General features: G+C 53.5%; 1 protein-coding gene across 5 annotated transcripts in view; it reads left to right on the forward strand.

Annotated features, from left to right (window-relative positions):
• AIF1L (allograft inflammatory factor 1 like) overlaps positions 1–13,493 on the forward strand; it is a 22,019-nt gene extending 8,526 nt beyond the window's left edge. For 3 of the 5 annotated variants that reach the window (XM_077851095.1, XM_077851098.1, XM_077851094.1), the window contains 4 exons: positions 2,834–2,900; positions 5,393–5,434; positions 7,898–8,060; positions 10,649–13,493. In XM_077851095.1, the coding sequence (XP_077707221.1) occupies positions 2,834–2,900; positions 5,393–5,434; positions 7,898–8,060; positions 10,649–10,736 (360 nt within the window). In that variant the 3' untranslated portion in view covers positions 10,737–13,493. Of the gene's footprint in view, positions 1–2,833; positions 2,901–3,255; positions 4,783–5,392; positions 5,435–7,897; positions 8,061–10,648 lie in introns of those variants that run through there. The other 2 variants (XM_077851097.1, XM_077851096.1) reach the window with 2 other exon arrangements.
• The last annotated feature ends 693 nt before the right edge of the window (positions 13,494–14,186 follow it).

A 14,186-nucleotide genomic window follows, 5' to 3' on the forward strand; every position in this document is an offset into this window, starting at 1 on the left:
ACTTCCCTAGATCCCTAGAGGGGTTGGTATGCGCTGTGGGACAGGCTCCAGCTGGTGCGGGATTTCTGGTTAGAGGGAATGTGGGAGCTGGGAGGGCCCCCAGGTCTCTTGCCAGAGGTTCCCAGATGTTGGGCCTTGCCCGTGGCCTTGTGCCTCCCTGAGAAGGTTTTCCGGCTCCTGAAATGGGAAAGCGGAGGGAATACGGGGGTAATGCAGTGAACCGAACATAGGCTAAATGGATTCCATTTAGAAATTGTGAACTTTCCAATTTTATGGAATGTCCTTTATTTAAAAAATATTTCATTTATTTATGAGAAAGAGAGTGTAGAGGGAGGGGAGGGGACAAACAGACGCGGTACTGAGCACAGAGCCCGTCACAGGGCTCGATCCTGCGACCCTGAGATCATGACCTGAGCCGAGACCAAGAATCGCACGTTCAACCAACTGTGCCACCCTGGCACCCCCAAAATGTCCCTTTCTGAACTCATGGCAACTGGCATTGGTGATTGTTTAGAGTCTCTACTTGGCAAAATAAACCCTTGGCAGCCCTATGTTAGCACCTCCCTCTATTTTCTACTGTTTTGGGAAATGTTTGCTTCTACATTATCTCAAAGTTTGGGAACTAGTGACCTATTTGTCCCTCTGCTGTGCAGATAATAGGACCTGTGACCCCGGGAGGTGCCTGTTGCTTTTGGTCACAGACAAGAGTTAATTGTCCTACTTTTGGTCCGAGGAAAAGGGCTATGAGAGGGAGCCAAGAGGAAGAGAAGAAGAGAACTCCTGGCTGCAGGAGACAGTTCCAGCTCCGGCTAAGCGGGGGCAGGACCGTGCGTGGCACCTGCTACTGAGGGCCAATGCGAAGCTGTGGCCGATCCACACCATGGGCACTGGGCTGCCCTCTGCCAGGTTGCTGGAGGCAGGGACCAAGCCTACTCTTGCCAGCTGCAGGGACTTCAGACACGTCACTTAACCTCCCTGAACCTACTGTTCCCACCTTGAGACCCTGAGAGAGCTCAGTGCCCTCCCAAAGCCGAAATCCTGCACCAGCCAGAGCCTGTCCGCAATATATACTGACCCCTCTGGGGAATCCGGGCGAGTGAGGCTCAAGGGGGTAGAGCAGAGCCCCAGAACCAATGAGGGGAGCCACATGGGCAGATGGGCATCTCTGTCGAAGGGGTGGGTTAATGTGGAGGAACTCGAACCCTTGAGCGGATTGATTCTGCCTCACGTTTCGTCATACCCGTTGCTTCTTGGACGCTGATGGAGAAGTTTGGCACTAGGTGATTACAATGGGTTATCCCCGTTGAGGGGCAGGGGCCTGAGGAGATGGGCACCCTTGCGCCCATTTCGCAGCTAGTAAGGAGGGGACCGAGACCCCAACCCAGAGCACTTTGGTCATCAGTTGGTGGGATATGGCAGCAGGAATTTAGAAACAGATTGAGGGATGGATCCAAATAACATTTGATATCATTTTAAACACGGGCTTCCTGGAATTTTTATGGTAAGGACCTTATTTCCCTGGTCTCACCTGCTCCCTTGGTGCCTGGAATGAGCAGTGTCCCCTGTGGCCCCTCAAGAACTGTTGAAGGAGGGGGCAGTGCCCTGTGCGGTCTGCTCAGTAATGAGGAAAGGGAGGTTCAGGGGAGAGAGGGGACTTGCGGAGTCCCGTGCTAGGACAGAACGTGTCCTCTGCTCTCCCATCTGAATACAGGCTCTAGGGCTGCTGGAAGGTTAGCAACAAGGTGAGCAAGCTACCTGGCACTGTGCCCAGCATAACAGGTACTTACTAATTAGTGGTGTTATGTTTTGAATGCCTGCTATCTGTCCGTCTTTAAACATTGGCATTAAGGATGCGGGGTCTATAGGAGACAGAGCTCAGGTGAAGCTCTGCCTGTGTGAGCCTCAGTTTCCTCATCGGTAAGACGGGAGTAGTATACTAGCTACTGGGACGCCTGGATGGCTCAGGGGTTGAACGTCTGCCTTCTGCCCAGGGCATGATCCCGGAGTCCTTGCATGGAGCCTGCTTCCCTCTCTGCCTGTGTCTTTGCCTCTCTCTCTGTGTCTCTCATGAATGGATAGATAAGATCTTTAAAAAAAAAAAAAAACTAGCTACCTTTGGGGCCCACTGGGAGAGCCTAAGAGATCATGCAGGTTGGTGTTTCACTCTGGAGGCTGTGTTCCTCCCCTCCCCCACACATCTGGTTCCGAAAGGCATCGTTTGAGGGGAAGGTGGCCCTGTTTTACAGGTGAGGACACAGACGAGAGAGTAAGTGACCTCCCAAGTGATACACAATCATTTTCTGGCTACAACAGAGACTAATGCAATAGTTGCTGTTTATCGAGCGCTTGCTGTGTGCCAAGAGTTGTACATACACTCTCCTTGGATTCTCTTACAAACTTGAGAAGTTGCTATGATGATTATACCCATTTGTCGGATAAGGCAATAGAAGTACAGAGAGGAATTAATAAGCTGGGGTCACGTACTTAGGAAGTTAATGCTGGAAACAGGCAGCTTGGGTTTGGGGCTCGTGGCTTCATGGGTCTTGAAGCTGGGGTGCCCTGGGGGAGGAGGGTTATACTGTGAATTCAGAGGCTGGCTGAAGGTGTTTAGGGCAGAGGCTCCAGGCCCCACCCTGGGCTGCCGAGCATGGTTCCTGCCTTCGGGGTGGACTGCGGATCTACCTCTGAGGCTTGACAGGAGGCCAGGACAAACATGGGAGCCTCCTGCCCTGCCCGGCCACCTGGCATGGGAGCAGACACGGGGGGTGGGCGTATGTGTCAGTGAGTTCCGCCTGCTGGCCCGGTGCTCAGAACTGTCCTTTCACCTTCAAAGGAGTTTCTCTGTGACCAGAAGTACAGTGATGAAGAGAACCTGCCGGAAAAGCTCGCGGCCTTCAAAGGTAAGCTGGGGCTGTCTGCCTCTCCCTCCCGGGAGAGCCGGGCTGGCCCCTGGCACATAGGATCCCTTACCCCACAGGGCCAGCCCACGCCCCCTAATTTTTCCAGAATGCCCTCCTCCTGGGGGGGCTGTGAGAAGGGGTGCTGGCCGCCGGCACAGGCCCCTCCACCTGCCTCCATGCCACCCCAGGCCCCCCCCATGCCCGCAGGCCCAGCCCCTCACCCCCTACCCTGGCTGCCAGGCAGGCAGGGCTGAGGCTGGCTTGCGTCGGCTGCTGCCCAGGCCCTGCTCGCTCCCGGGGCCCCAGCACACAATCAGCCCTTTGTAGCAGCCCTGGCCTCTCCCCTCCACGGGGGAGCGGCTCAGGAGCCCCTGTGCAGAATGGACGTTTGTGTCGCCACAGTGGGGCAGGGGGCAGAGTTTCTGCCCATTGAATCCCAGCAGCACGGGATGAAAAGAAAACAGGGCCCAGGAGCCCGCGCGGGGAGGGGGCGGCATAAAGGTCCCTCTGTTCCGGGCCCTGGCGCTTGGTTCCCAGCCAGCAACTCGAAAGGAGAGGAGCCGTGCACATAAGGAGCAAGACAGACCCACCTTTCCTGCCCGGGAGATGCTCTCGGCGTGCAGGGAGCCCTGGCTGCTGGAGGATCTCGCCGAATACTGAGGTCACATTCCACCTCCCCCCCAAGTTTTGGCAATGGGGATATCCTTCCAGCTCCAAGGCAAAGAGCCTGCCAAGTGCTCCTCAAGCTGCTTGCAGGACACTGATGGCGAACCCTTTGTTGAACGTTGAACTTGTGGGAACTACTTCGAATGCCGTGTTGTGAACTTCCCAACTCATCCCAATTCAGCCAGGAGGGAGATGGGTGTGAGCTTTAATTTATAGTTGATACAGTCAGGATTAGAGAGGTGGGGTCACACAGCTCGCCGATGGCAGAGCTGAGGCTTGAGCACGTACTGATCTCTCTCCAAAGCCCCTGCGCTGAACCATTATGCAATGGGGCCATTTATGTGAGCAAAAAGAACTAGAGCAAAGACACCCCCGTCCCTGCCCCATTCCACCAGCCCGTCCTGCTGCCCAGAGAGAGCCACTCGAGGGAGGAGTAGTCCATTCCCTTCTCTCTGGGATATCAAGGGGATCCTTCTCCAGGGGTGTCTCTGGGAGGAGGGACAGAGGTCTCCCCTCCTTGTCTTCGTTGGCACCTAGGATTGGGTCTGTAGGACTGGAACCACAGAATTACCTTGGAAGTGAAGAGACTAAAGATTTTCAAATCACTCACTCATTGGACCTCTAAATGAGCACTATGTGCTGACCCCACTGCAGGCCTGGAGGTGCGACAGGGCACACGCAGAGACCCCTGCCCAAAGGAGGTTGTGTGCTAGCAGGGGAGGAGTGGGGAAGAGAAAGGTACTGCAGAGCACACAGATGATGGTAGGTGCTCTGTGGGGGGTGGCAGTGCCCAACCAGCAAGGCTGGGGAGCCCTGAAGGTGGGGGCCGGGGCCCTGAAAATACCTGGGAGGAACATCCAGGCAGAGGGGCACAGCACACCTCAGCAGGAGCGCAGCGGGGGTGAGAGTAGAGCAAGGGGCCGATGGGCCTGGAGTAGTAGGACCAGTGGGAATGGGAGCAGTGGTGAGAAAGGAAGAGGGAGCTTGGTAGGCTGGAGAGCAGGCCCTCGTAAAGGTCATGGGGAAGACCTTGGCTTTCTCATACTGGCTCTTCAGTGCAGAATAGACTTCGAGGGCCCTGCTTTTTTACAGCAGGGGTGACCTGCCCAGGGCCACATGCTGCCCTTGTCAGAGGATTCCAAGCTCATGGCTCTGCATATGTTCCCTCACTGTTGGAGATTCCCTGGATCCTTTGATCAGAGAGGCTTAACTCAAGGTCTGTAGGTGAACTTTTGGGGAGGGTCTGTGTCCCCCTGGACACTGTATGTGCCACTTTGGGTCAAGGGCAGGTCCACGGCATTTCTCTTGGGAGAGCATCATATTCTCAGGGGTGGCTGCAAACTCCCTCCCCCCCCCCCAAATATTCAGGAACCACAGGGACTCCTTAAATCAGTGGTTCCCACACCTGGCCGCCCAGCCCATCAGAATCACCTGAGACACTCTAGAACATACCAGTTCTTGCCCCCACCTTCCCAAAGCCACTGCATATATATATCAGGGTCTGGGAATCTATTCTGGTCACTTCGTAGCCAATGTGATGCAGCCAGCTCATGCTGGTGAGGACCCAGGAGGAAGCAGCTGCCTTCCTCCGCAGAGAGAAGGGCCCCTCGTACTTTATTCTGTGGCACCTTTGGGAGAGGAGTGTAGGCAGGGTGAGCTCTTTCTCCAGATACAATGGCTGAGATGACAGGACTCATGTCAAGACCCCCAAGTAAGGTGAGGAAGATGGTGTGGGCTCCCTGAGGACCTGGCCAGTTGCCCTCAGGACATCTCTGGGACCCTGCAGGGGGTTGAGCTAATGCCAGTTTTTGCTCTGTGATTTCCAGAGAAGTACATGGAGTTTGACCTGAATAATGAGGGCGAGATTGGTAAGTGAGGCCTCGAGTGTGGGAGGGGAGGAGGGCGTTTGGTGGCTGGAGGGTATGAAGGTCCGGAGAGCCCCACTGACCCACCTGGGTGAGTGAGGGGCACATACCAAAGCTTCCCCAATGTGCCAGACCAGCGAGCTGTCCATCAGCCTGGCTGCCTTGGACCCTGGACCCACTGCCCCCAGACCCCTCTTCTCACTGGTTCCCTCCTACCCACCCCCCTGCACATGCCACAGCCTTCCACGCCAGGTGCCATGGGGACTCAGGATAGAGGGTGCCGTTCCGGCCTGGGGTCAGAGATGCTCAGGCTCCTGATGCACTGGTCCAGGGGGTTGGCAGTTCCTTTGTCCTTGCATTTGTACACTGTCCTGCATGGGACACGGTGCTTCTGTGAACGTAGTTTCCCCTCCTCCAATAGACCCTGATTGTATCGTGTGGTCCGGGCATGAGGGTGGGGGGGCGGGTGACAAGCGCCAGTCCCATGGCCCTTAGAGCCGAGACCATATTTTTTCTTTTTTAATATTTTATTTCTTTATTCATGAGAGACACACAGAGAGAGGCAGAGACACAGGCAGAGGGAGAAGCAGGCTCCATACAGGGAGCCTGATGCAGGACTCGATCCCAGGACCCTGGGACCATGCCCTGAGCTGAAGGCAGACGCTCAACCACTGAGCCACCCAGGTGCCCCCCGAGACCATATCTTGACCTTCCTGAGTAATGCTATGACATGGTCAAGGCTGACTTGAATTATTCCCATTTTACAGATGAGGAAGCTGAGGCTCAGCAGGGTGACTTGCTCGGGGCTCATGGTGGTGAAGTGGCAGGCCCAGCATCCAGATCCCAGCCTCTGGTTCCCAGACTGGCTCTCCCTCCTCTGTTTCGCCCTGAGCTCAGTATTGCTGCCGCTGCAGTGTTTCTACCCTTCCTCTGTCTTGTCTCCTTCTTCTCCTTTTAAAATACTTCTATCCTTGTTTTCCTTTAGGAAAAAAAAATGGGGCGTTATCAAATTAATACATTTTCATCATAAAAAATTTTGGAAAACACAATGAAGCACAAAGACAAAAACAAGTCACCCACAATAACTGCTCTAAATATTTTGGGTTGTATCCTTCCACCCTTTGTTCTAATCACAAATGCTGTTTTATGACCATTTTAGAACCTCTTTTAAATAATATATATATTGTGAGTGTCTTGCCATATGATTAACTTTTCTTTTGAGGTATAATTAATGGCTGCCTAATATTCCATCATGGGGCCAGACTGTGATTTATTCAGCCAGTGCCTTAGAATCGCCCATTTAGACAATTTCAATTTTAACTACTTTTGATAGTCTTGTGAAGAGCGTCTTTGTATATGAATCTTTGTCCACGATTATTTCTTTAGAGTAAATCTCAGGAATTAGACATTCTGGGTCAAAGACTTTTGAAGCATCTTGCCAAATTGCCTTCCAGAAAGGTCTTGCCAATTTAGAGTCTGGCCAGCAGCGTGTGGGAGACCTGTCACTTCTCCCCGCAGAGTGTTGCCTAGTTTCTTTGAAATGTCCTGGGCATCCTGTCACCTAGGGATCTGGCATCAGTCTGCCCACCCTGCTCTCGGGTGAGCTGTCCCGCCACACCCTGGGCCCTAAAATCGGCCCCCTATCCCGCCTCTCTCCCGCCATCCTTTGCCGACCCATTGTTCACAGAACAATCTGGAGGAAATTGCCTAAGATCTGGGCAGCCAGCAGGTCAGAGGCAGCAATTCTGTGGAGTGTTGTGGCTCTTTGGTGCCTCCCTTGTTTTTCTTGAATTTTGTTCCTTTGTTGGTTTTCCTGCTCTGCGGGATATTTTTGGCACCCTCACCCTGCCAGCGAGGCAGAACCCTAGGCCTGCTGGGTGGGAGTGGCAGGTGGAGAGAAGCTGCCACCCGGCACCCCGCGGAGTGACTTTTCATGCCGAGGGGTTGAGCTGACTCCCTGACCCCACCTTGCCGGGCAGTGACTTCCCGGGGAGCTGGAGCAGCAGGCACACAGCTCGCTGTAACCTCAGGGCACAGCAGGTGGAACAGAGTAAACAGTGGTGGCTCTGTTACTGAGCACCTGCTTTATGCCGGGTACTTCTTGCACACCACCCTTCCAAAAGATCCCGTCACCCCATGTTACCACTTCTGGGAGCAGTTTGGGAGCAGTTTCAGAGAGGTTAAGTAGTTTGCCCTCGGTCCCACAGCCGGGAAGAGCAGAGCTGGATTCCAACCCAAGTCCAAGTCTGTCTGACTCTAGGAGTCTGTGTCCCTAACCACTAGTATATACTACCTCTGAAGAGAGCAGGGAGGGTGTGATGGGCTCATCCCCCGCTGGAGGACAGAGGCAGTTGACCACAGTCCGCAGGGAGAGGCTGTCCTGCGGGGCTTCTTCCGGGCGTGGGTGCCAGGGGAGCTTGGCCCGCAGCCTGTCTCCACTTAACAGATCTGCTTTTCCTCTGGCAGACCTGATGTCTTTAAAGAGGATGATGGAGAAGCTTGGAGTCCCCAAGACCCACCTGGAGATGAAAAAGATGATCTCGGAGGTGACAGGTGGGGTCAGTGATACCATCTCCTACCGAGACTTTGTGAACATGATGCTGGGGAAGCGGTCGGCTGTCCTCAAGCTGTGAGTACCTCCTGCCTCTCCTGGGACCTCTGAAGGCAAAGTCATTGTGCGTGGAGAGGCCATTCCCTGGCCAGGAGGGAACGCCCTGTGTGGCCTGTGTGATGAGGGTCTTCATTTCTCTGAACCCAATTTCCTTGTCTGTCAAATGGTCACATTAATACATACCTCATAGGCAAAATTAGCCTGTAGCAGAACTTCTGGTAGAATCAGCACTCAGTAAGCAGAAGGATGGTGGTGATGATAAATCTGTGAGGGCACCTGGGTGGCTGGTGGTCAAGCGTCAGCTTTTGACTCAGTTCATGATCTCAGGGTCCTGGGATGGATGGAGCCCTGTGTCAGGCTCCCTGCTCTGCTCTATCTCCCTCTGACCCTCCTTCCTGTTTGGGTGCGCTCTCTCTCTCATTCTGTGTCCCAAATAAATAAATAGGATCTTTAAAATAAATTTAATAAATAAAACACCCAAGGTTTAGTGCGTTTACAGTGTCAGGCACTGGCCTACCCAGTAACTCCTTAGATCTATCATTTATTAATTCAGCATATATTTACTGAGCACCAACTATGTGCCCAGAATTATTCTAGGTGCTGAGAACACATGAATTGCTGGCCTCATGGAGCTTACATTCTAGTGGCAAGAGACAGAGAAAAACAAAATCAAAACCCTAAAAGGCTAAAATGCCAGATTGCAATGGTGTGGTTCAAAGGAAAACAAAGTGAACAAGAGGAACAGGGAGGCATGGGATAGTGGGCAGAGAACATCTCACTGAGAAGGCAACACTTGACCAGAGCCCTGAGGGTGGGAGGTGTGAAGAGATGAGCCATGGAAAAGATCTGGGGAAAACCATTCTAGGCAGAGGAAGCAGCAAGTGCAAAGGCCCTGAGACAGACTGCTTGTATGCGCAAAGAAACAGCACGGAAGCTAGTGTGGCTGGCCATCAGTGAGTGCAGTGAGTGAAGGATGAGTTTGCAGAGTGACGTGGGGCCTCATAGGTCACAGTCCCACTTAGTATTTGGCACTAGTGTGAAGGGATGCCATTGGGTGACTCAAAGCTAGGGGCTGATTTTTAAAAACCTCTGGCTGCAGCAGGGGTGAGAGTGGCAGCGAGGAGGCTCTGCAGACAAGAGATGAGGCCACTCGGCCTGGAGAAGCTGCAGTGAAGGTGGCAGAAGCCGCTAGAATCAGGAATGATTGGGGAGACAGAGCTGGGAGGCTTGCTTCAATGCCCAGAGAGGGGGCGTGAAGGACAGCAAGGAGTCAGATGATCCTGATCTGTTTGGGGTCTGAATAACTGAGTGTAACTGAGTGATGTTCCGTTTGCTTTAGGGAAAGAGCAGGGGAGGGATTAAGAGTTGATTTTTTTAAAGATTTATTTATTCATGAGAGACACAGAGAGAGAGGCAGAGACACAGGCAGAGGGAGAAGCAGGCTCCATGCAGGGAGCCCGATGCGGGACTCGATCCCAGGACTCCAGGATCAGGTCCTGAGCCAAAGACAGACACTCAACCACTGAGCCACCCAGGTGTCCCAAGAGTTGAGTTTTTGATGGATTAAGTTGGAAGTGACCTTTAGACGTCCAAGGGGAGAGGCCATGGAGGGGGCTGGATGTGCAAATCAGCTCAGAGGTAAGCTGCTTGTGGACTGTCGCCCTTAGGGAGGGATTCCTAGCCAGGGGATGGAAAGCGCCCACCCAAGGAGTGCCTACAGAAGGAGTGGGGCACTGATACTTGCTACGGCTCCAGGGTGTTGGCACTTTGGGGATCCTTACTTCCGGATGGCAACACTGAGCATCAGGGGAGTTGAGTGTCTTTTCTTGAGTCACCAGCTGGGAAAGAGTAGGGCTGGGATTCACATCAGGCTGTTTCCCACGAGAGGTCCCATGCAGGACCCTTGTCTTCTACTTTCCAGATGCTACTTTCTTTGAGAGTGGGGGGTGGCAAGGGAGAGGGGGAGAGAGAGAGTCTTAAACAGGCTCCAGGCCCAGCATGGAGCCCGACACAGGCTCAGTCTCACGACCCTGAGATCATGACCTGAGCTGAATTCAAGAGTCGGATGCTTAACAGACTGAGCCACCCAGGCACCCCAGATGTTACTTTTAAAACCTTGGGAGGTTTTTGAAGATCTGAAAGGGTTTTGAGCAGAGCCGTGGCCCAGCCTAACTGCCTCCTTCAGGCAGTGTGGTTAGGGGAAAATGCATGGCCAAGAATACAGAGATCTTTTTTTTTTTCTTTAAATATTTTATTTATTCATGAGAGGTACACAGAGAGAGGCAGAGACACAGAGGGAGAAGCAGGCTCCCTGTGGGGGGCCTGATGCAGGACTCGATTCCAGGACCTGGGATCATGACCTGAGCTGAAGGCAGACGGTCAACTACTGAGCCACCCAGGTGCCCCAAATACAGAGATCTTTGTACTCGGTTTTCTCTCCTGTGAAGTGGGACTAGCAGCCCCTTCCACACCAGAGAAGATCCCACTGGAGAATGGACGCAAGGACCCTCTAGCCGAGGACCTTGCAGACACTGGGATGATCTATCCCTGGATAAGGGAAGGAATCCTAATCCTGTTTGTTCTTTTTCCCTTCATCTCCAAACCAGAGTCATGATGTTTGAAGGAAAAGCCAACGAGAGCAGCCCCAAGCCAGTTGGCCCCCCTCCAGAGAGAGACATTGCCAGCTTGCCCTGAGGACCCCCGTCTGGACCTGCCCCCGTTCCTCCCTCCTGATCTTGCTGACCTTGATTCATTGTGATTTGTCTTATTTGTTTGGTCATCGTGCGTCTGTTTAGTTTTCAATCAGCAGAATCAGTGATCTCTTTGTAAAGCACAAATTTTCTGCCTTAAAGGGGCTCTGGGCCAGGGAATTCTGAGCCTTGGGGACCCTCCCTCTTTTCTCTTCCCTCTTTCCCCCTTCCCTGTACAGAAGGGCTGACATCAAACCAAAAACTGAAGGGAGCAGCCAGGACGGGGAGGCTGGAAGATGGTGAGCCTCATGCTCGGCACTGGCACAGTCCGTCCTTCCAGGGTCCCCGAGCTAAGTCCAGGCTCGCTGGCCTGGCCCTGGTGAGAACCACAGCCCACTTGCAGAAGATCCTGGAATGGGAACTAGGGTTTCCTCTTGGGCTTTCTAGGGCGTGGCCACTCACCCTCCTCCCCCAGTCCCCACTTCTTATCCTCACGGAGGTGACAGAAGCAGAGGAGAGGGGCTTGGTAGTCTGAGCCATTCAGGAAGGTTCCAGAAGAAATCCTCTGGCCTTGGCTGCAGCCACATCTTTATAGGCAGCTCGGAGGGAAAGTGCAGCACCCCTGTCCTTTGCTGGGGCAGCAAAGGGCTTTGGGGGTAGAAGGGAGGCCAGGGGCCTTGGGAGGGGCATCTGTTTGGTCTGGTGCCACCTTTCGGGGTGGGGGGGGATGCTGAGGATAACAGGATAAGAGAAGGAGGCATAGAATGCCCATGGCAAAAAGTCAGCACCACTAATTAGCCAAGAGCTGAGAAATAGGTTGCCTTTCCGACCCCAATCTGCTTGAAAGCTGACTGTGCCCCACCCCATTTGCCTTCCCATATTACTCCATTCATTTATTCATTCAGTCACTCACTCGCTCACTCATTCAACAGGTATTGACCACCTATTATAAGCTTTAAGTCCCCCCACTTTGTCCTGACATGTGCTTTGCCCTCTAACCCATCTCTCCATTTCCAATCACCTAAAACCTTGCCCTTGGGAATTGCATTGGGGTCCCTTATAGTGGACTCCCAAGGTTCGAGAGCCCTGATCCACTCTGTAGGTTAGCTGGACGGGTCCTCTTATTTCACAGGTGAGAAAACTGTGGTGCTCACAGGGATTAAGTGCCTTGCCAGGGGGTTAGTTGGGAGACGGAAATTTGGACTGGAACCCAGGGGTTCAGATGCCGTGCCCATGCCTCATCTCTGCTCTGGGCTGGCTCAGTGTTGAAAACGAGGGAAGGGACGGGGAGGGGTAATTCCTAGGTCGATACTTGGGGGAGGCCCTGGGCCAGGACTCACCCTTCCCAGGACCTCCACGTCAGCACCAGGGCTTGGGTAAGGGCCAGGCTGCCTCGGCCGTTCTGCCCTCCCTAGAGCTGCTCCGCCAGGCCACTTCCCAGGAACTCACACAGGAAGGTGTCACACTCAGCCCCTCCTTGGCTGAGCAGAGACCCCAGCCTTGGCCCCATCTGGTTCTGGTGTCCCTTACCCTGCCCACTCAGGACTTAGTTAGATGCGCTCATCCATTGATTATATTCATTAGGCTATGGGCCAAGAGCGAAGAACCAGGTAGTGAACTGGACAGACTCCTAGAGTTTTCATCTAGTGGGGGAAGTCAGAACCAGAGAACCACCAGTGAGATGAATGTTAAGAAAGAGGGGACTGCGGGGTGACTGCACTGCAAGACTGAGCAAGAGTCTTGGGAGAAGCCCTTGCCAAACATCTGGGTGCTGCTGGAGGTGGGAGTCAGTGTGGGCTCCCCGAGGCTCCTTAGTGACTCGTAATCAAGGGCCCAAGGAGTTGCCCTTGCAGCAGCTTGAGGAGTGAAGAAGGTAGGTGGATGAGGAAATGCCCAGGATTAATCGTGGATAATCCTGGTTAACCACCAGGTTAATCTGGTCTCAACCAGTTGAGAAACAAGATTATTTGGCTATGACTGGCTGATCTTTAGCCCAAGGAGCTGCTTCAAATGCACAAGCCTAGTTGAAGTTTAAACCCCAGCAAAACAGTTCTCCCTGTAAATGTAAAACTCACCCCACCACCCCCACTGTCTCCCTCTCCCCCCGGATCGTTAGAGAAACAACTGCCTGTCCCTACCCCTTCCCCCTAGCCTCCTTCTCTGGGACAGGCTGAGACCTTTGAGCAAGGTAATACCTTCCTTCACTATCCATTATAGTCCGTGTACCTGTTCCTCACTCAGGGACGAGGGCAGAAGCAACCGGGCTTGTTTCAGCAGGTCCCACAGTTAACAAGACTGTAGGAAGCCTTCTTTGAGGGAGGGACACGAGTGGGTGTGTCCCCAGCTGCTGGAGAGGGCAGGAAAGACCGTTCTCCATTGGATGAGGAGTGTCCTGGGAAACATCACCAGTTCCTCCACCATTTATTAGCACTCAATTCCTGGTGGGAGAGGGGCTTAAAAGTGGTCCCTGGAAAGGAGGGTCTGCATAGATTTCAGATCGTGGCTATCGGCTCTCGGACTTACTGCTCTGGCCAAGGGCTCAGCTTCTTAGAACTTCAGCTTGTCTTCTTTCTGAAAGAACCAAATCTGACTAACGCAACCAGCAACGCGGGGACCGTCAAGTATGGCTTTGTCCCTAGACTCAAAAGGAAGTTTGCCGGGCACGTTCAGGTGGATGAAGTATGTGAGCGTGTGTGTGCATGTGAGTGCATGTGGCACCGGGTGTCATCTCTACAGACTAGAAATAAAACAGACAAACTTACCAATGTCCCGACTTGTGTATTTTGGGGGCAGCTCCTGGGCTCAGCAAATTCAGAAAAGGTAGTTCATATAGTAACAGCTCTAATGAATGTGTCCTGTGTGCCAGGCTCTGTTAAATGCTGGACTTCATTTACCCGCCGCGACAGCCCCATGAAGCAGCTTCTATTATCCCTTTTTTTTTTTTTTAAGATTTTATTTATTTATTCCCGAGAGACAGGCAGAGGGCGAAGGAGCCGGGAGCCCCAGACAGGACTGGATCCCAGGACCCCAGGCTCCCAGCGGGGATCACGACCTGGGCAGGAGGCAGACGCTCCACCACTGAGCCACCCGGGGTCCCCCGTTATCCTTGTTTTAGAAAGGAGAAGGGGGGGGGTGGGGGGCGCCTGGGGGGGCTCAGTTCAGTGCCCGACTTCCGCTCAGGTCGTGAGGTCAGGGCCCAAGGATGGAGCTGGAGTCAGCGGGGAGGCAGCTTCCCCTCCCCGCCAACAGCGCTCTTTTTCTCAAATAAATGAAATCCTTAAAAAGATTTTTTTTTTTTTTTAAAGAAATGAGAAGCGGGCTTGGGGCAGATAAGCAATTTGCTGAAAAGCGGGCAGTAAGGGCCGGAAGACAGCCGTGCCCCCGCCCCGAGCTCACCCAGGGGCCCGTCCCCGCCGTTTACACCCCGGACGCAGACGCCCGCGCGGAGGCCGCC

The sequence above is a fragment of the Canis aureus genome, chromosome 16 (genome assembly GCF_053574225.1).
Source record: "Canis aureus isolate CA01 chromosome 16, VMU_Caureus_v.1.0, whole genome shotgun sequence".
NCBI classification, from domain to species: domain Eukaryota; kingdom Metazoa; phylum Chordata; class Mammalia; order Carnivora; family Canidae; genus Canis; species Canis aureus.